A 21,212-nucleotide genomic window follows, 5' to 3' on the forward strand; every position below is an offset into this window, starting at 1 on the left:
GTGTATTTAGAGTACGTGGTGCACTCCAAGAGCAACGAGTTCTTGTTATGCTCGACAGTGGGGCCTCGCTCAACTTCATAAACTCATCACTCGTCACCAGAAGGGGTTTGTGTACAAAGGAGCATGAAGGGTTCGATGTCAAGGTGGCAGGAGGCAATCTCCTATCATGCACTCACTTGGTTCCGCAACTGAGCATCACCATGGGAAATTACACGGTGACCGACGATTTCTTTGTTGTAGATCTGGATGACACGGATGTCATATTGTGCATTCAATGGATGGAAACCCTCAACCAGAACACGCAGAGCTTCAAAAGGATGGAGTTCTCATTCAAGGTGGATGGTAAGAAAGTGGTTCTCAGGGGAATGTCGAATGGCGGCCCGAGGGAGATTTCCGCCAAAAGGATGGAAGTCATCTTCAGACATGATGAAGTAGTCTGGGCAGCACATTGCTTGATCTCAACAAAACCTATGAAAGAGCAACCGACTTACTACCAGGATGAGGGACTTCAGTCGGTTCTGGAGAAGCATAGTTTGGTCTTTGCTAATATTCCACCTGGTATACCCCCACACCGAGGGTTTGAGCACACCATCGAGTTGGAGGAAGGAGCAAAACCCGTTATCACCACACCCTATCACCACCCGAAGAAGTTCAAAGATGAGATAGAGAAAACAATCCAGGAACTCCTCGATAAAGGATGGATCCGGCCCAGTTCTAGCCCCTTTGCGTCCTCGGTGGTATTGGTGAAGAAGAAGGACGGAACTCTCAGAATGTGTGTTGACTATCGTGCACTAAACAAGAAGACTATCAAGAATAGGTACCCCATTCCCAGGATCGATGAGTTACTGGACGAACTACATGGCGCAATCTATTTCTCCAAAATTGATCTCCACTCCGGCTACCATCAGATCCGTATGAGGGAGCAAGATGTGGAAAAGACAACCTTTCGCTGCCATTACAGATACTATGAGTTCTTGGTCATGCCATTTGGATTAACCAATGCTCCGGCCACTTTTCAGTCCTACATGAACCACATCTTCAACAAGCAACTGCGTAAGTTCCTACTGGTATTCTTCGATGACATACTCATCTACAGCAAGACCTGGGAGGAACACGTGGGGCATTTGGATGAAGTACTGGGGGTTATGGAATCACAATCACTGTACGCCAAAAGATCCAAATGTGAATTTGGAATGACCGAGGTCCTATACTTGGGTCACGTCATCAACGCCCAGGGGGTACAAGTTCACCAAGAGAAGATTCAGGCCATTTTGGATTGGCCTCCACCCAAGACTCTCTCAGAGCTGCATGGGTTTTTTGGTTTGTGCAGTTACTATAGAAGGTTTGTAAAAGGATTCTCACAGCTAGGGGCACCACTGACAGATCTGACAAAGAAAGGATCCTTCCATTGGAATGCGCAAGCACAACAGACCTTCGACAAATTAAAAGAAGAAATGAGTACGTGTTCGGTTCTGGCACTACTAGACTTCACTCGCCCTTTCATCCTGGAGTGCGATGCCTCGGGGGAAGGCATTGGAGTGGTATTGATGCAAGACCATCACCCCATTGCGTTCGAGAGTCGGAAGGTCTCGAGAGTTGAGCAGTTGTATTCCATCTATGACAAGGAGATGCTCGCCATCCTACACGCACTGACGAAGTTTCAGCAATACCTTGTCGGGGCAAAGTTTGTTGTGCGGACAGACCACAACAGCTTGCGATACTTCTTGGAGCAAAGGGATCTGAATGAACGACAACAAAAATGGGTGAGCAAAGTCCAGGCGTTTGATTTCGACATTGAATATGTGAAGGAGAAGAATAACGTGGTTGCTGATGTCCTGTCAAGAAGGCCTTCCATATGTTCTTTATCTCAGATTTCGGCGAACTGGAAGGAATACCTGTTGATTGAATACTCCAAGAGCACTTTTGCCTGCGAACTGATGGATGGTCAAGTGCAAGATGACCGTTACAAGGTGGTTGACGACATCATTTATTACAAGGACAGAATTTATCTGGTACCTAAGTCCAAGATGAAGGAAAAGATTCTGAAGGAATTGCACGATTCTCCCTTGGCTGGACACCCGGGATACTTGAAAACCTACAAACAAATCCATGAAAGGTTTTCCTGGAGGGGCTTAAGAACAATGTCCTGCAATATGTGAGGGAATGCTCCACCTGTCAGCAGAACAAATCTGAGCATAACCTACCGACCAGATTGCTGCAACCTCTGCCAATTCCCGACCAAAAATGGGATAGCATCTCAATGGATTTCATTACTGGACTCCCTAGAGTGCAAGGAAAGGATTGCATTTTTGTCATAGTTGACCGATTGACCAAATATGCACATTTTTTTGCCATCCCCACAGGATATCAAGCAGTTCAAGTAGCCGATTTGTTCTTCCGTGAGGTGTTCCGCCTACATGGTTTACCGCGAAACATAGTCAATGACAGGGATAGCCGTTTTCTGAGTACCTTCTAGATGGAGTTATTTCGGTTGGCAGGAACCGAGTTGTCGCCCAGCACGAGCTACCATCCGCAGACAGACGGACAAACCGAGATTGTGAACAAATGGCTGGAGGGTTATCTCAGGAAGTACGTCTCAGCTCAACAAAAGGCTTGGGTTCGCTGGTTACATTTGGGTGAACACTGTTACAACACCACTTTTCACATGTCAATAGGCATGCCACCTTTCAAAGCACTGTACGGTTATAAACCTTCTTCATTTGTTGACCTGGCATTGGGAGACAATCGTGCATCGATGGCCAAAGATTGGCTTCAGGAGAGTTTAGACATCCTAACATCTCTCAAAGACAACTTGCGGAGGGCTCAGAACCAAGAAAAGATGTATTCTGACCGACACCGGATTGAGCGGAATTTTGAGGTTGGTGATTTGGTTTACCTCCGACTTCAACCGCACAGACAATCCTCCTTGAAGACAAGTGGTAAGGAGAAGCTGACGTTGCGTTTCTATGGACCCTACAGGGTGGTTCGGAGAGTAGGTGAAGTGGCCTACGAGTTGGAGCTTCCTGAGGGGAGTCGGATTCACAATGTTTTCCACGTATCATGTCTGAAGAAGGCCGTCGGGCAGCACGTCACAGTGTCCAAGGATCTACCACCCATCGACGAAGAAGGGAAACTAATTTTGGAGCCAGCGGAGATCATCGATGTCAGAGAAAAGAGGTTGAGAACATGCACAGTCAAGGAGTTCCTTGTACGCTGGAAGAATCTACCCATCGAGGATGCCACCTGGGAAGGCGAGCAAATTCTAGGGCATCCAAGTCTGCAATTGCTTGAGGGCAAGCAATTTTTTGCCCGAGAGGACTGTGATCTCCCCGATATAATTAAATAATAAATCTAATTACTCTATTGTAAGGCCCCAAATTTAATAAACAAATCTTTTGGGCCCTTTTATTTAATTAGTTTAGGCAAGTCTTGGTTGGTCGTGTCGGCCCGTTTGTAACCCTTCGGGAAGTTTCTCGGAGCCTATATATATGGCCATGTTAGTCATTGTTGTAGGTATGCGAATTTGATATTTTGTTCTCTCCTGTGCGAATTCCTGTTGGAGTTCTGGTATCCGCCATTTCGGAGGTGAAAGACCCTCCCTATTTGGTATTTGCAGTTTCGGTGAGATTCACCCCTCACCCTATTGTGTTTATTTGTACTCATTCTGGATTTGGCAAATCTTGAATCTCATTATTGTTTTTCACTCTAGTTGCATATTTGTTAATCCGATACATTCAGAATTTGTTGCTTACGGAAGATCAACCCTTCACCGCACATTCACTGGAGCACACCATACGCCATTCCTCCATCGTACGCCCACCGTACGCCTTACCTCCCACCATACGCCCATTGTACGCCTTACCTCCCACCGTATGCCTTACCTCCCACCGTACGCCATTCCTCCATTGTACGCCCACCGTACGCCATACCTCCACCGTACGCCATTCCTCCATTGTACGCCCACCGTACGCCATACCTCCACCGTACGCCATTCCTCCACCGTACGCCTTACCTCCCACTGTACCTCCACCGTACGCCTTACCTCCACCGTACGCCCTCACCTTCACCGTACGCTCTCAATATTGTCGTACATTAGCAAGGGAACATTACAGCCACTGATCTAAACTTGTAGCTACCAAGTTATCTTCGTCTGCTTCGAGTACACCCATAAATTGTGTGAAGGAAAGGAGCTCACGTATCATCTTAGGAAGAGAACAATACTGATGATAGCTGCTCATAACTATATCATTAAATATCTTGGCAGGAGGCATCCTACTTTTACGTGTTGGAGAAGATGAAACTTTTGAGTGCCCAATTTTAGTTCTAGCCATGGTATTTACCTGTAACTAAACTGATATCCCAAGGGATCCCAGAGGTCGAAATAAAGTTTGATCTCCACAATTTTGGGACTTTGGCCAACGTATTGTCTTACCAACTGTCAACTATAAGCATAAATGTGTAGGCTGACAACTACCCAATTGCTGATATGAATTATCAAAACCTTTTATCAAATACCCAGATGCTGGAATGAATTATCAAAAGTTTTTATCAACTACCCAGATGCCGAAATGAATTATCAAAACCTTTTATCCAATACCCCAATGCTGAAATGAATTATCAAAACTTTTTATCCAGTACCCAGATGTGACAATTTCTCATAAACCCTACAGGCTGGCAGGATGTAGGCTCTGATACCACTGAAAGATCCTTGATGGATCCCCTTGCTGATCTATTGTAATTTTTAAAATAATAAACTATATTTTCCTTTGATTTTGCTGATGGTCTTACAGAATAGAGAGAAGTTGCAGAATGTTTGGTTTCTTTTTGTATTTTTTTGAATATATAAGTAAGTAATGAATAAAGAACAGCAAATAAGGAAGGAAGCTGAAACAAGTAAGAACATTCAATTAAATCAAAATTGATACAATCGTACCAAGCAAATTTCTGATTTATAATATCCAGATTATTCCCTACGCACTGGGGATGTGCTTACATCCAATAATGACGCCAACTGAAGGGTAGATGATGAACACAAACCAAGAACACCAGCTATGAATGAATGAAAGTCTTCACCACTTCCAGCGTAAAGTGTACCTGCTGTAATGGTGGCATCAAGCTGAAACAATCACGGCCCAACTAGTAAATTCAACCACCCTACTGAAACCCTCACCAAGCAATCTGAATCTCCACAAGGAATAGTGCATACACTCTGACCAATAATGCCAATGCCAAAAGAATCCACTGCCAATCAATAGTTGAGGGCTACGTCCCAGCCAGTACCAATCATGGGGTTTGCGTCCTAGATTGAAGAATTGCTCTACTAGAGCAATATCGCACCAAACAAGTTTTCAATATGTAAAAGATAATGAGAAATTAAGTTTCCTTCTCCTTATATCTCTTTCCTTCCAAATCGAACCCTAAAGATATATGAAAAGTGCGCTTTAATATAAAGTCATATTTCCCAATATTGGGCGCCCAAGTATAGTAAAAACACCACTTTTTCAATATAAAATAACTCCAAGCGGCAAAAGGACCCTGGCAAGTGAAAATCATTTAGAAAAGTTCAAGACCTTTCCAACAAGCTATAACACATGGGCATACGAATCCAGATGAAGCCAAAAACCCCTTAATACTCTGAAATGGCTATAGACAGCCTTATTTAAAATATTAAAACGCTAACTTAGGAAATATTTAAATATATTAAAAATATAACCCAAATAGCTATAGAAAGCTCGAAACACACCAAAAGCCTGAAACTGAACCTGTCACTTGTCTGTGACTGATGTCGGAAATCATGGATCAACTGGCAGTCTCATCCCTAAAATCTAGGGATGCTCCTAGAAACTAGGAAACACATCCAAATCTCCTAAAACTGAAACCATCTGAAAGGTCATGAATAACCTCACGACTGGCAATTGTCACGACCTCCTAAAATTTAGGGATATCCCCTAAAATCTAGGAACTACTCCAAACTGGCTCCAAACTGCCTGTAAAGCCAAAATCCAGTCACTATATGCACTGAATGAGTCCCAATCAATCTCTGCTAACCTACGAGACTCCAATGATAGGCCAACTCCTCTGTCTCTGATGTCCACTCTAGAAAGGGGACATGACAACCTCCCTCACCGCGTACAGTTGAGGGTGGTCATGTTGGAGAGGACTGGCAGCAAGAAGGGGGAAGAGTGGCCGCAGAGGTACATCCAAAGGCAGAGTAGCATGGCAGTAAGGAGGAGACTCAAAAGGACAACACCATCATTGACATTGAGGATGAAATCACCCAAGTAGGAGAAACGGGGATGATGGGTGCTAAGTCTGGTAGAAAGGAGGAAGGCCATGAGGACAGCAGCATTTGGGTGTTGAAACCCGACCCACAGGATGCATTTGGATCCATCCACAGATTCTTGGCCAAGTTAGATGATTTGACTGGTGTTACTCATGGGATTGCAGACCTAGCCAGACAGGTGGATGTGGGCTCGGTACCTAAGGTGGAGAGACTCCTCGCCTTCATGAGGGGCGGATGCAAGGAGTTTGCATGCCACTTTACACAACACGACTGGCCAACTTCAAAGACTGAGGAGATGGTGGGGAGTTGGCGGCAAGTGCATGCCACGGAGGGGCAGGAAGGACTTGGGCCTACACTGCAGGGCATGGAGAGATCCTGTAGGAAGACTTTTTATCAGATGCATAGGGCCAAGGCAGAGCGAGAGGCTACGATGGAAGAGGTTGTGGGCTTCAAGAAGGAGTTGACCCTTCAGACCGAACTCACAACGATAGAGAAGAAATTGCGAGCTACCTTGGAGGATGAGGTATGGCAACAAAAGACACTTTTAGCAGGGCAAAGTACTAGGGTGGGAGAGATGGAGGAGTGTCTAGCCGTACTAATGACACAGCTGGACCAGGACAAGGATATGATGGAAGCGCTTTATATGGTGAAGACAGCTCAGGAACGCTAGCTTGTTGCCGAACGGGACCTGCGGCTCCGCACGGAGCAACTACAACACCTCCTACAGTAGCTCTTTGCGTCCTCCACTACTCCAAGGATGTCTTCTCACCCTCCTAGTTCTTAGTAATCCTGTAGTTGATAGCCCCATTTTGTCTTAGTCATCTGGAAGACGGCTTCTTTTTTTGGGGGGGGGCGCTGATGTAGACGGCAAATATGCCGCATTAAATAATACTTTGTTATGTTTAGTTTTAAATAAATGACAATGTAATATTCTCGTAGGGGTTAGTGGGTAGCTGCTGATGGTTGGTATCTCAACCAACCGTCGGGTGGTAAATATATGTCATATTGTATTGGGAATGGGATCGGTCACTATTGTATCCATTACATGCTGGAAATAAAGATATATCATTTTGCCATATGTTGTTGTAAGTTCTATATGTTGTGTTGTTCATGTGTTGTACATTTCCCGTTTACTTCTGGTACTTAAAGAACATACCCCATAGGGAGTAAACAAGGATCAACATGTCTAACCCATGGAGTAGGAGCATAACTAATAAGCATAATGAACAAGAAGGTGATGATGGATATCAAGACATTCAACTTAGTGTTTTTAAATGTAGTTTGAAGACAATTTAGAATATCTAATTAGACAGAAGGAAGATGCCCACATAAAACACTTAATTGAAATCAAATAGAGGTTTGTACTAGATGCCCTAGGAAGGTGAATTTGGATGTTTGAGAAAGGCATTATGTATAGTTTGAAGATAGATTTTCATTTGATCATCCCTAGTTTGAATGGAAAGCCATATTAGAAAGTATCTTTTCACTAGATATGAAGATGTTTAGTTATGATTCGTATTGAGGAATACGAAGATGGCTATGTGGCTCTTGGAAAGATACATTGATACAACTTGAAGCAATTGTAGAAACCATTGATGGTGAAAGATACACTTATGCACAAATTAAATTGGAAAGTTGTGGAGTAGTAGGTGCAAGATTTCAAGGTGAGGATGAGGATCTCTTGAAGTGTCTTAGAGTGAGTATTTCTTAGAAATTATTCCAAGTGGGTTCAAAGAAGACCTTTTAGAGGGGTCATAGTGTAGCTTGGAGAGATTTTGAACACAATGCTTTGTTGAGGCATAAGAGATTGTCCAACTAAGATGTCCTAGTGAGAGCAAGAATGGAATCCAAATAGGGTGTCTTTTGGGGGAGTTGGTGAGTTAATTCTTTAAACTACATAATTGCACAAAGAAATCAGGGTGGCCAATATGTAGTGATAGGTGAAGAAAATATTTTGAAGTGGTAGGACATATAACAGTTAGTTTAATTTATTGTGCGCAATGTTCTTTGTTTGTAAATGAACTTGATTCTTTAGTAGCTATTTCATATTATCTCATTCACTGAAAGTTAGTGATTTAAATTCAACAAATACTGATTCTTCATTCATCTTCAACTTTTGAAAAAAATCCTATTGCAGGTGTCTTTTGGATCAGAATTGAGCAATAGAGCTCCAACCTTTGACATGGATTTAGCAGATTTCATGGACACAGACGGGCCAATATCATATGAGAAAGCACACAAGTATTTTGCACAAGATCCATCCCAAAAGTGAGATTTCCTCGCTGCCATTGACAGGAAATAAAATGCACTAATTTAGAAATATTTGGAAATGAATTTAATGTTCAGTTGAAATAATATGTAATCAGGTGGGCTGCATATGTAGCGGGAACAATTCTTGTTTTAATTCGTGAGCTGGGTGTACAGTTTCATGATGGTATCAGCATACTGGTATAATGTTGGGAGATAATTTTAAGGAATCCTATTTTCTTAGAAGTTTAAAAATATTGATCTATCTTTTTCAATGTTGAATTTTTAAATTAGCAATAGTCTAAAATGTTTCGTATGTCCACATATACAAGTTAAAATTTTATCAAAGAAAATATATTAGTAAATAGAAATGAGACCAATCTCCATTTCAATTTTTTTTCACTTTGCAAGTACTTTTGGGAGAATGACAAACATGGCCTATTGGCCAAAATAAGCTACTAAAATTTTGCTTCATGCTGTATTTTCAGCCTATAAAGCTGTCAGTGAGATTCTTTGTATTCAATTATAAAAAGTTGGATGTAAGCCAAGCTATTTTTCTCATGATTGAACTTTTTACCTTTTTTTTAGGCAAATATGTTATTCCTATGTTTATAATTTGAGTATTATGTTAGAATTTAAACTTTCCTTTCATACCTTTGTTTGATTTTTCATAGTGATGTGAATAATTTTTCCAAAATAGGTTCTACGTTTTTTCTTAAATGCTATATGTTCACTTCAAATGATTCATCCAAGCAACAAAAGAATTGGTCCTTTCTAATATTATTTACATATTAAGTGTGAAAATTGCATCACTGATGAGTAAAAAGATAGAATTTTCCAGGATCATAGGACAAAACTTAGTTTATATAGGATTCTTGGTTTGCACTATCTTCACAAAATTTCAGAGAGATTTGTGTGGATAAAGTTGAAGGCTTCATATCTAAGATTTGTTTTAACATGTGTGACTATAGTTAAACAAAAAACATATTTTTCTTTATTAATTAGGCATTGGATACACCAAAAGCTTTGTCAAGCTGGTACAGGATTTGTGGCAAATATACCTTCGTGGTTGTGTTAGCATCTTCCTTTTTGGTAATAAGATTGCCTAGAGGTGCTTATGCTCTTTATGGGTCCCCTTGCCTTGCAACTTTAAATGGAATACATCAGACAAAGGTCATAAAGAAATTATTACGACTTTTGGAAATTTATCATCCAAGTGATGACTTAATACATGATTTAAAATCTCATAAAGGTGCTTATGTTCTTTGTGGGTCTCCTTGCCTTGCAACTATTAATTAAATATATGAGATAAAGATCAAAAAGAAATGAACACAAACTTTGGAAATTTATCATCAAAGTGATGAATTAAATACAATACTAAAATCTCATAAAAAGAGAACTTATCTAATTAAAATCATATTTTTGAAATTCTTACAAAGAAATAGAGAGAGATTTTCCATCTAGAGCGATTTTCTTAAAGGTTATTATTTTTCTTCATCAAAATGATTTTTGAAATCTGGGCTGAATTCTTCTTTTTATTTTTCCACATTGTGAGCTTTTTTGCTAATTGAAAGATTCATCAAGCATCTAGAATAAATAAATTTACAGTGCAGATTTAGGCAATGCTGATCTTATTTCCATATAGAAAAAATACAAGTTGATAACAATGTATGTCTTTATGTACATTTACTAAATTAGGAAACAGTAACTATGGTCCTTTCTTGCAGATATCTTCAGGTGTTCCTGAAGGCAAAGGTGTGTCATCGTCTGCTGCTTTAGAGGTTGCCACAATGTCTGCTATTGCAGCTGCACATGGTGAATACTTTTCCTACTATAAAATTATTGTTTATTATAGGGGATATATGCTTGCTCTATATTTTTATCTAGTTCTCCATACGACATGCAAAAGAAGAAAAATTCAGTGGATACTTTTCAATGAGGTACAGTTGCATCCATTAACATCCATGGTTGTGGTAGTTGTTGCATATTTTTAAGTATACTCTGTGGGTATCAATAGGTTATGAAATACTTCATAGAGTCACTCTTTAAACATTGTGCCTAAAGTTGGAATTCAATGACCACTTTTTTATATAGTTTAACTGTACCATAGATGTCATGAGGCCTGCTTCTTTTCACTGGTAACTCTCAACATCAGGCTTGTAGCTCTAGTCATTTTTTTAAGAAATCAATATTTGTTGAAAATTGGCACTTGGTTGAAAATTCATCATGGTCCATTTCAGATCAAGTCAAACTGATCAACATGATGCATCTCAGATCAAGTTGAAAATGAATAGCAAAGAAATATTGAAAACTGTCATATTGCTTTTACTGCATCTGGAAAACCAACTATTCAAATTAAATAATACAAGGTGATTATATCTACACTGATCACCTTAGTAGTCTTTGTCAATGCTCAGTTTTTCCTTATTAAGTTCTTCGATATGATCAAACAGCATCCTAGTCATGACCTATCTTACTGCATGCTTACACACAAAGATTGATCAATCCATAAGTGTTCTAGTTATTCACTCAGACTAATTTTAATCTAGGTGTGCCTGTAATATCTGTGCATCATCAGTAATGGTTTTTATATCAAAATAGTAAATAAAATGTCTAAAATGTCACCTGATCCACGTACCTATGGGCACGAAGCAAGGCTTATCAAATGTTAAGTCAAATTAACAACAATAGCAGTGCTGAAATCAAATGCCAAAGTAATCCAAGTTCTCTACTAAGGGCACCACGGTGAGAAGTACAATTAAAAAATTAAAATGGGTAAACAGGAATGGTGAAAGTTTCTTAGACATGAAGGTTTATATAATCTTAAAGGATATTTTCGCTATTAATTTCTTCTTGTTAATTATTGTTATGTACATGAGCAGTTTAAGAAGGTTGGTCAGCTAGATCAATTCTAGGAAGAAAGAGTGATTTTATAATTTATTTCAATCTGCAGAGATATTGAGATACCATTTGTCAAAACTCAACAATAATTTTGGTTTGCAGGGTTAAATATCGCACCAAGGGATTTGGCCTTGCTTTGTCAAAAGGCAAGGATAAATCACAAAATATTTTATGACCTTTCTATTATTTAAATTGATTTGTAAACTCTTTCTTGTCCAAGAAAATATTTTGAGTGTTGTTAATGCACCTCAGGTGGAAAATCATGTAGTTGGAGCTCCTTGCGGTGTAATGGATCAAATGACTTCAGCATGTGGTGAATCAAACAAATTGTTAGCTATGGTGTGCCAGGTGTGTCCCATGGAGTTGGGGGGAAGAATCTGTTGATCTTGGAATGTGTTTAAGTAAATAATCTGCACCAAGTTTGTTTCTATAATATAATGAAGATTATGATGAATGACAGCCTGCAGAGGTCAAAGAACAAGTGAATATTCCAGCACATTTACGTTTTTGGGGTATTGACTCTGGAATACGACATAGGTATGGTTTTCTATTTAAAAATCCGTTCTTGAATTTTTGGAATAGAACCATGCACTCTAAAGAAGTTAATTTAATTTGGTTTTGTTTATGAATAGCTCAGTGTCATAAATCTTCTGAAGCATTGAAGTTTTGAACCCATTGAGAATGAGGTTTATCATCTTACTATGAGGTCTATTCAAAGAACGTAAAATCTATGCAATTGGATCCATAGCATATGCAATCAGATCCAGGTCTGAATTGAACCCAATTTGGATTCCATGTCAGTCCCAATGGGGCTTTCTGCAAGAAGTGTTATTTGGGCTGTGGATTTGTTCGGGACAAACCCGAGCAAATTTGTCAAAAACCTAGAGAAATTTGTTCAAAGCATGTGGAAAAAATTATCCTTTTTTGATATTTGTTTTCGTTTTATAATTATTTTTTGACTGACTGCAACTGGGAAAGACAATAACAGGTCTATGCGACTGGTCTTCATGGGTGTCTACAGTTTTATCGCCACATTTTAAAAGGGTTTCTACTCCCTACAAATATTACTTCAAATAGTTCTAGAGGACTTTTGTTCTACCAAAACTCAACGGAAAAACCAGTTCCCTAGCAACACAGATAGATCATGAATGGATTTGAACCCGAACGAAGAAAGAACCCGGACTGATGAAAGCCCTACCTTTCTATAATGGTAAAATGATCTTCCTGCCTATATAAGGAGCGTTGGAATTTAATTGCATACGAATTTATTACATAAATATTTAAAATATATAATATATTAATATTAACTTTGTTTATAATTTAATCAGTGTATTATATTAACTTTATTAATATTGTATAAGGATCATAAATATTTTTGTATATTAAAAGTATTAGGAAATATGCATATTGACTCTAATAATCTTATATATATATATATAGAGAGAGAGAGAGAGAGGGTTTTTATATGGATGAACCCGAACCAGGATCTGAACCAGAACTGGAAACTTAGATAAAAATAGTTGAATCTGTACATCTCACTTGTTACTTACCTATCCATATTATTAAGGCTTGTCTAAATTGTCCATGATTGATCCTAACATTTCTTTGATACTTTGTATTTTTGAAGAAGTTTCGTGAATGTGGACATCTCCTGCATAACTGCCCTTCTGCTATGCAAAAGACAGTGCCATATTCAATAGATCTTTTCTCAAAGACGGTAGTAAAAATCTCTGACAGCTATACAGAATATAAGTCACACACATACAAGGAAAACTTAGGAAAGTAGATAATCTTATTTACACCAAGAGGTTTGGATTATCAAAAAATTTAGTCGTTGTAGAGTATTTTTTTATTATAAGAGAGGTTAAAGAGAGCTTGATTTGATCAAATTCCAAGGCTTTAAAATTAGAAGTCAACCTTGGTTGGAAATAGTGAATAGCCAGTCAACAGCTACTCAGCATTGCATGTTGACTATTTTTCAATCAAAGTCAATTAAATTAAGCCATTTATCCAATTTGATTCAGGGAATTTCAATTCAGCATTGTAAGTTGACCATGTTCCAATCGAAGTCAACTAAATTAAGCCATTTATCCAAGTTCGCTACAAGCTCTAATTCAAATTCCTTTAGTAATTTCATAGACCAATGATGCAATTTTGAGTTCATTGACTAGGCAGAACATACTTAACAGTTGAGCTTTGGCTGCCATGAAGAGTCTGAGCATTGACCCTTGAAGGGGGGTGGCAAGGAACTGGTACTCATGGGTGGCTTCTGAAATTTTATCTTCTCTTTTTTCTTACAAAGGCTTCTAGTATGGTTTCTGAAGTCTTTTTGAGATTCCTTAACTATTGTTAAACACGATATCATAATATAAGCTAGGATTACAAGTTCCTGAGATAAAACAGTTATGGTGTACACTAGGTCATACATAAGCAGTGGGATGGATGTGTTAAGTAGATGCATGGATTGGATGAATTTCTTATAAAAATTGTTCTTCATACAGTTTAATTGCTTTATTGCAGCGTTGGTGGAGCAGACTATGGTTCCGTAAGGGTTGGAACATTTATGGGCCGGAAAATTATAAAGTCAACTGCATCAGCTCTGTTGTCTCAATCATCAATAGCAACGACTTCACAGGAATACAGTACTGGAGTCATCAGTGATGAACCTGATGATTATGACTCTGCTTTACTTGAAAAAGAAGCAACTTTAAATTATTTGAGTAACCTCCCACCTCACAGGTGATTATTCTTATCAACCATAGTTTTGATAGCTTATTTTTATAATTCTTGTTTTGGCCATATATCACATTACATTCGCTACAATAAGAAAAAATGATTTATCTAACACAATATCTTATATTTGAATAAAAATTTTGAGCATCACTGCCTCTGGTTTGTACATGTAGAAGTTAAGTTTATAAGGACCAATTTTCATCTGTTAGATTCTTCTATTTTGATTAAAAATGCAGATATGAATCTGTTTATACGAAGATACTTCTGAAAGAGATGAGTGGGCAGACATTCATGGATAACTATGGAAGTCATGATGACCCAGTTACAACTATTGATCCTCAGCGCACCTATGCACTGAAAGCTCCAACAGCACATCCTGTCTATGAGAACTTCCATGTCAATGTATATTTCTGTTACCCATTTATGTGCAAGTTTTTAAATAATTCACTTAAGCATATGATGATCCCAATTTTCATGCAATGGCCATAAAGTTGTCTGGTGGAAAATCTATAAAGGAAAAATACAAGTGGCAAAAGTAAATAGGATAAAAGATTTAGTAAGAAATAAATACAGACTGTACTTGACCAGAATGATGAACAAAAAATCAAAGAGGAAAGCATAGTCCATGTGATTGTGTATTATCATCATTGTTCCATGGAGATGTATTCCCCACCCTTACCCTCACTCCCTATAAAAATCTGCTGTTTTATGAGATATGGATGTACCCGGGATGCAGTGATGAGGACTAGATGTCTCGCCACCATCCTTCCACCATTGCCTGCGGGGTGCACTGGACTCCCTACTTTACTGGGATAGGAAAGGTAAGCTTGGGCATCCGGCAATCATTGTAATGAATCTAATGATCGCCCCTAATTTTTTTTTCTTTTTGACCAATGAAATCGACAACATGAACATGCAATTGATGGTTCACTGCTGTCATAAAGTCTGATATTGAAAATCAGCAATTTTACATTGCAGGGTACAATTTAGAATGTAGATAAATAGCTCCATGTCAATCCCAATGATAAATATAATTTCATTGAATTACACGAAGTAAATACCTCTAAATGGGAATCAAAAGTAATGTATGTTTGATACTCTCAGCCCAAGCTCTGCTACAGGTCTGGTTTTCAAATCCCGACTGATAGCAAGTCTGATAATTGACTGGTAGAGTCCCAAACAGCCAGAGGAACCTCTGATAACGACCACCAAACATGCATGTATACCTCCCAAGGGCACGGTCAACACCATCCAACCCAGCAAGCATCTAATTGATGAGCACACAATTATACTGAGAGGGGGAGGGGGGAAGGGTGAATCAGTATAATACAATTCTTTTCTTTTACAAACTTAATACCATAAGCATGTCAATTGCACAATATCATACGCATAAAATGCAACAATTACACAACACAAGTAGAACGCACAATTTGTGGAAACCCTTATGGGAGAAAACAATAGCAAAATATTGTATATATAAATACCTTTTCTTACAACTTCGTAGACACCACTCCATAGGAAACACCAACCCCCTCAATTTGTAGGCACCACCCCCCACAGCTAAGCACCAACTTAGCAAGAGACACCAATCTCTCCTTTAGGAAGCACCAACTTCCAAATTCTTTGATGAATGATATCGTTTTACTTCTTCACTCAAGTCTGATCACAACTTCTGATTCTGAATAATGTAAGTCTTTCCTTTGCAAATCAAATCCACACACATACACCTCCCTCACTTCACAAATTTGATTCAAATGATGCATACTCTTTTTTAACAAAAACTGATCACATACATGGCAATTATTCCCTTCAAATCTGATCATAAATAATAATAAATATCAATATCTTCTTTCTATATCTGCATGTATCTTTTCTTGTTGTCTCTGCACAATCTTCTTCTATATTAGCATATTCAACTTCTCTATATCTGCATATATCTTTTCTTCTAATTCTGCCTCTTAATTTTATTGAAGCTACAAAGATCAACAAAGAGTTGTAGATGAAAAATGACTTTGACGAGTTGGATGGTTCATGTGTTGTAGATGGAAATGAGGTTCGGAAAAGATAGCAATTCTAGTAGCTGAGAAAATCGATTTTTTGAAAGATTGCAAAATTAATAAAGTTACATCTCAAAATAATAATATTAAAAAAGTATTTGACTTGGAGCCTCTGAATATTTGTGATAATGAATGTTACAAGGGACCATACTCATGCTATGTATTTCAGTGCAAAATCGAAAGTACTATACAATGGATTGAACAAAAAAACAATGAATGGAAAAGTATTATATGGTATATGGTGGGTTAGAAAAAGAAAATTATTAGAGTTAGAGAGGAAATAAAATGTGGGCTGCATAGGAAGAAAATGAAAAAATAATAATAAGATACTAAGTTCTTTTTGGGTTGGAAAAGATAAATATTAAATCAAAAAAAACCCCTTTACCACCGTATGCCCTCTCATAAATTGATGTGCGACCTCATCTTGTTTGAGTTTGTACTTTATGACATTGTATTAATCCCACTATATGGCTCGACCATTTAGTTGGGTGACTTCAACTTGCTTCTACTCTACTGTTTTGTGTTGCTTTACTCTCCAATTGTACAACCACTCCAAAATTTGTCTACCATACAATCAACTGTTGTATGACCTCCGTGTTTTGTTGTTATTGTACAGCTTGAATACGTTGTACCTATTGCACCAAATTCATCTTCTATTGCCATCATACAACCCTCTTCTCCTATAGCCATACGATCTTATATCATACACCCCTCGCTTGTTTTTACCAAGTTTGTTGTACATCCTTTGCTATAGTCACCATATGACCTACACTTGTTTTGTACAACCCTACAATTGTTCTTCTTGTTACAATGGTAATTGCTTGTTTATTATTAAAAGAATGAAATGTACATATAGGCAATTACATTGACGATGTTTCCTAAAGAAACCATTGAAAACTAAAAGAAAAATTAGAAAGAATCTAATCTACCTAAAGATACATTATTGACCATTAATAATAAGATATGCCAATATAATTCTAATACCCTCCCTTAATGGTCAATTTCTCAACTACACCAAGTTGCCCCCTAAATTTAACAAACTTGTCCGTGCTCAGAGACTTGGTGAGGATGTCTGCAGTCTAATCCTGTAATGTCCCTACTAGTTAGAGATCATTATCCTGCAAAACAGATTGTTAGAACACAAAAACATATACATAACTAATCTAGTTTGCAATTGAAGTTCAATTACTTAATTAACACTAATCTCAATTCTTTACAAAGGATACGAGTGCAGCACCGGGACATGTCCTTAGGCAGCTGTGAAGCTCGCCTTCTTGGAACCCATCTTGGTTCCAAGCCATACCAGGAAATCGAAGGTTAATTCGATTCCTGTCTTGGATGTAATTTCTTACACCCAAGCCATCCAAAGAATCGAAGGTTAATTCGATTCCTGTCTTGGATGTAATTGCTTACACCCAAGCCATCCAGGAAATCGAAGGTTAATTCAATTCCTGTCTTGGATGTAATTGCTTACACCCAAGCCATCCAAGAAATCAAAGGTTAATTTGATTCCTATCTTGGATGTAATTTCTTACACCCAAGCCATACCAAGGAGGACCATCATATATGATCAATTCCTTGCCTTGGAGGATGCATCTCATCATCCAAGTCTACCAGAGAGGACCGGCCAGATCCGTCTCTTCTTGGGTGAACTCTGTCAACCAAGCCATAACATATATGCATATAGATTCTCAGTATATACTGCCTACCAGAGATTATTATAACCCTTGCATTAGACTAAGGGAATTTCTTCCCAATAGCCTCCATCATATAGCCACATCATTCATATTACATTTTATAATTCATTATCATTTTCATTCCATAATCCACCTTTACATATTCCTATATTAACATGTATTCAGTAACATATATTCAGAAAATATTCATTAACATATCCTTAGGAAGATTCATTAACATATAAAGAAATATTCATAAACATATATTCAGAACTATTCATTACCATATATTCACAAATATTCATTAACATATTTTCATGACTATTCATTAACGTATGTTCACAAATATGCATTAACATATATCTAGAACTATTCATTAACAAAGAACATAGGCTTCTTCCTGATATAATCTTAAACATTCTATCTGATTTATATACTAATATTTATTATTAAAATATATATAGTTTTATATATATTTATATACATTATTTATTCTTAGATATTATCCTTATATTACTGCAGATGCAGAACTTATAAAACATTATAATAACTATAATTATATTATTATTATTATTATCTAGATTTATATTACTATTAATTTCTGCATAGGAATGTTATCGGGCTTCAAATATTAAGCATATATATTAAGCACGATCCTATGTATACCCCCAAGAATAAGGATGATACCGCCTGACTTAATGACAGCTCTGATCTGGTCTACTCTCCGTCTATCCCCCTATGTTCTGCGGATTACCTTGGTTATGTACCCGTGGAGGGAAATGGTCGTGTCCCTCCACGGGGACCCTTCCGTGGGAATGGGTGTGACGGGTCGCAGCCCAGGCTGCGACTACCGTCACACCACTTCCCTTCCGAGGTGTTGTCCTCATTTTTGTTTCCAAAATGAAGGACCATAACATAAAAATTTTGTGGAAAAATGAAAAAAATTACTCTATGGCATGCTTCCTGAGGCAGAATTTCGACTAATCCTTGGACTGGCTTAATCCTCAGTCCATCCTCGAACTACGTTTCGAATTTCGTCGCATTCTGGGTTCGTTTGCTATGTCTTTCCTTCAATTTCGGGTTTTAAAATCCCGACTGCAGGTGGAGAATTTTCCTTGAACTGCAAGTTTTAATGATTTCCATTGTTTTGGTCTTTGTAGGGAAATTTTTAGCTTATTACATGTGCACTTTATTAAAAAATGAAAACTTGTAATTTGTTTTAAATTTCCCCTTTATTGTTTTTATTGTTTTTATTGTTTTTTGGCTTTTTCCAGTTAAAATAGGGATTTTTTGGTTAAGTTACAAGAAAACTTGTAGTTCTTTCCAAAAACCCCTACTTTAATGGTTTTTACATGTAATAGGGATTTTAAACCCCTATTACATGTGTCCAAGTAAATTATAACTTGTTGTAGAGGTTTTATTTGCCCTTTGCAAGTGATTTTAAACTTGCATTTCTCTCTCAAAAACCCGATTTTGCCTTGTAATTGAAAAAGTGAATTTAAAACTTGCATTTTGGTCTAAAAAACCCGATTTTGCTTATGAAGTGCATTTTTGACCATTTTAAACTTGCATTTTGTTCCAAAAATCCCAATTTTGGCTTTGTTGAGGAAAAGTGAAAATTAAAACTTGTCTTTGTCTCCAAAAGACCCGATTTTCATTCTTTTATGCAAATTCGAACTTGCACTTGTTTTCCAAAAACCCGATTGCAAGGAAAAACCGGTTTTGAGATTTTCAAGCAAGATTTTATGGAGAAATTCATGGATCAAGAAGGCGAAATGATTGCAAGGCGTTTTTTGTGAGTTTGTAAACACGTTGCATTTGATTTGGTAAACGGTTTACACTCCATTTACTACGTTTTACTTCTTCAAAACCATTTTCCACGTGACCCTCCTTTGGCTGCGTATTGGAAGGATTTGATGCTGCATTTTCTCTCTATCCTTGGGCGTTTGGCTTTGAGACTGTCATACATGGTATTTCCTTAAGGATTTGGCCCTATTTTCTTGCATCTATAACCACGTTTTTTGCTGCTAAAGACGTTTTTCAAAAACGTGGCAAGGGTTTGGATTACGGTTTGTGTCTATTTATTAGAGATATTCTTCTTCATTCAAAGATTGATTGCATTTCTGGAGAAGCATTTTCAGCTTCATTCAAGGTATGTTTTCCTTTCTTTCTTGTTTCATTTTATTATTTTCTTGTTTTCTTAGTTTTCCTTTCTAGTTGCATTTTTGTAAATATGTTGTTCTTCCCCCAAAAATCGGTTTCCCCTTTTTCCCTCTTTACTTGTATTCGGGATTTTTAAATCCCGATTACAAGTTGGCTGGAAATTTTTGTTCTTCCCTTACGGTTAATGAATTTAACCATTTATGGTTGAAATTCCAAGTTGAAAAGATATGAAATACCCCCCCTTTCAAATTCGGGTTTTAAAAACCAGATTACATGTTGAAAAGTTCTTCCCTTTTTCATGAAAATGACATTCCCGGATTTTCCCATTTCTATCCATTCATATTTCCCATATCCGTACTTTCCATTTTCGTCATTTTCCGCAAGTCAAATTCTCATTTACCATCTATTTTTTCATTTGCAAATTTACAAGTGTACTTGCATTCGGGTTTTAAAACCCTGATTGCATGTATGTTCTTTCCAACTTGTATACTTGCAAAAATTTCCCCAAGATCCGAAATTGGTCAAAGTCAAGTTTTTCCCATTTCCATATATTTCCCCTCTTCCTCTCACAAAATCGTGAAGTTCAAGAATCGAAGTTTTTCCCATTTTGAAGAAGGAAGAATGTTATTTGCAGCTGAGTATGATGTCGCCTTAACAATTTTAAGTCTTCATCACAGTTTTCCAGGTTTCCAATCAATGTCAGATTTGCCATCATCTTCGGTTCCAAAAAAGATGAAGTACAAGTATGACAAGTATCAGAATGAGGTGGCACCTTCCCAAGTTTGTTCCCCTTTGAATCGTATCAGAGATACAGAAATAGGGCATGTGGATATGTCAGAGTTTCTCAAGAGGGTGGAAGATCCACAAGATAACAACATGCAACGGCTATTGGACAGCTATATCCATCATGTGTCTTCCTTCCCAGTGGCTGCCCTAGAAACTGAATTTGTTCTCGCCTGCGCCCATCATTTTGACAAAGAGAAAAGAATCATCAAAAATGATGATGGTGAGGCAATAATTCGTCTTGATGCAGATACGATCGAGAAGGTTTTCATAATACCTCCTGCACCTGTTTACATGGAAATCTCCAAAGAAAGCGCATCTGATTACTATGTGAAAAGGGAAAAAGATTGTAAGCGACATATCAACAAG

The 21,212-nt window shown here is 37.8% G+C and overlaps 1 protein-coding gene across 3 annotated transcripts in view; it reads left to right on the top strand.

The window, feature by feature from the left end:
• The window catches only part of LOC131033876 (L-arabinokinase), a 369,781-nt gene that overhangs the window by 332,595 nt on the left and 15,974 nt on the right, over window positions 1-21,212 (top strand). For all 3 annotated transcript variants that reach the window (XM_057965177.2, XM_057965176.2, XM_057965178.2), the window contains 8 exons: window positions 8,421-8,551; window positions 8,650-8,731; window positions 10,258-10,345; window positions 11,534-11,577; window positions 11,684-11,779; window positions 11,892-11,968; window positions 13,952-14,170; window positions 14,401-14,566. In XM_057965177.2, the coding sequence (XP_057821160.2) occupies window positions 8,421-8,551; window positions 8,650-8,731; window positions 10,258-10,345; window positions 11,534-11,577; window positions 11,684-11,779; window positions 11,892-11,968; window positions 13,952-14,170; window positions 14,401-14,566 (903 nt within the window). The remainder of the gene's footprint in view (window positions 1-8,420; window positions 8,552-8,649; window positions 8,732-10,257; window positions 10,346-11,533; window positions 11,578-11,683; window positions 11,780-11,891; window positions 11,969-13,951; window positions 14,171-14,400; window positions 14,567-21,212) is intronic.

Source organism: Cryptomeria japonica, chromosome 2, assembly GCF_030272615.1.
Source record: "Cryptomeria japonica chromosome 2, Sugi_1.0, whole genome shotgun sequence".
In the NCBI taxonomy this organism is placed as follows: Eukaryota; Viridiplantae; Streptophyta; class Pinopsida; order Cupressales; family Cupressaceae; genus Cryptomeria; species Cryptomeria japonica.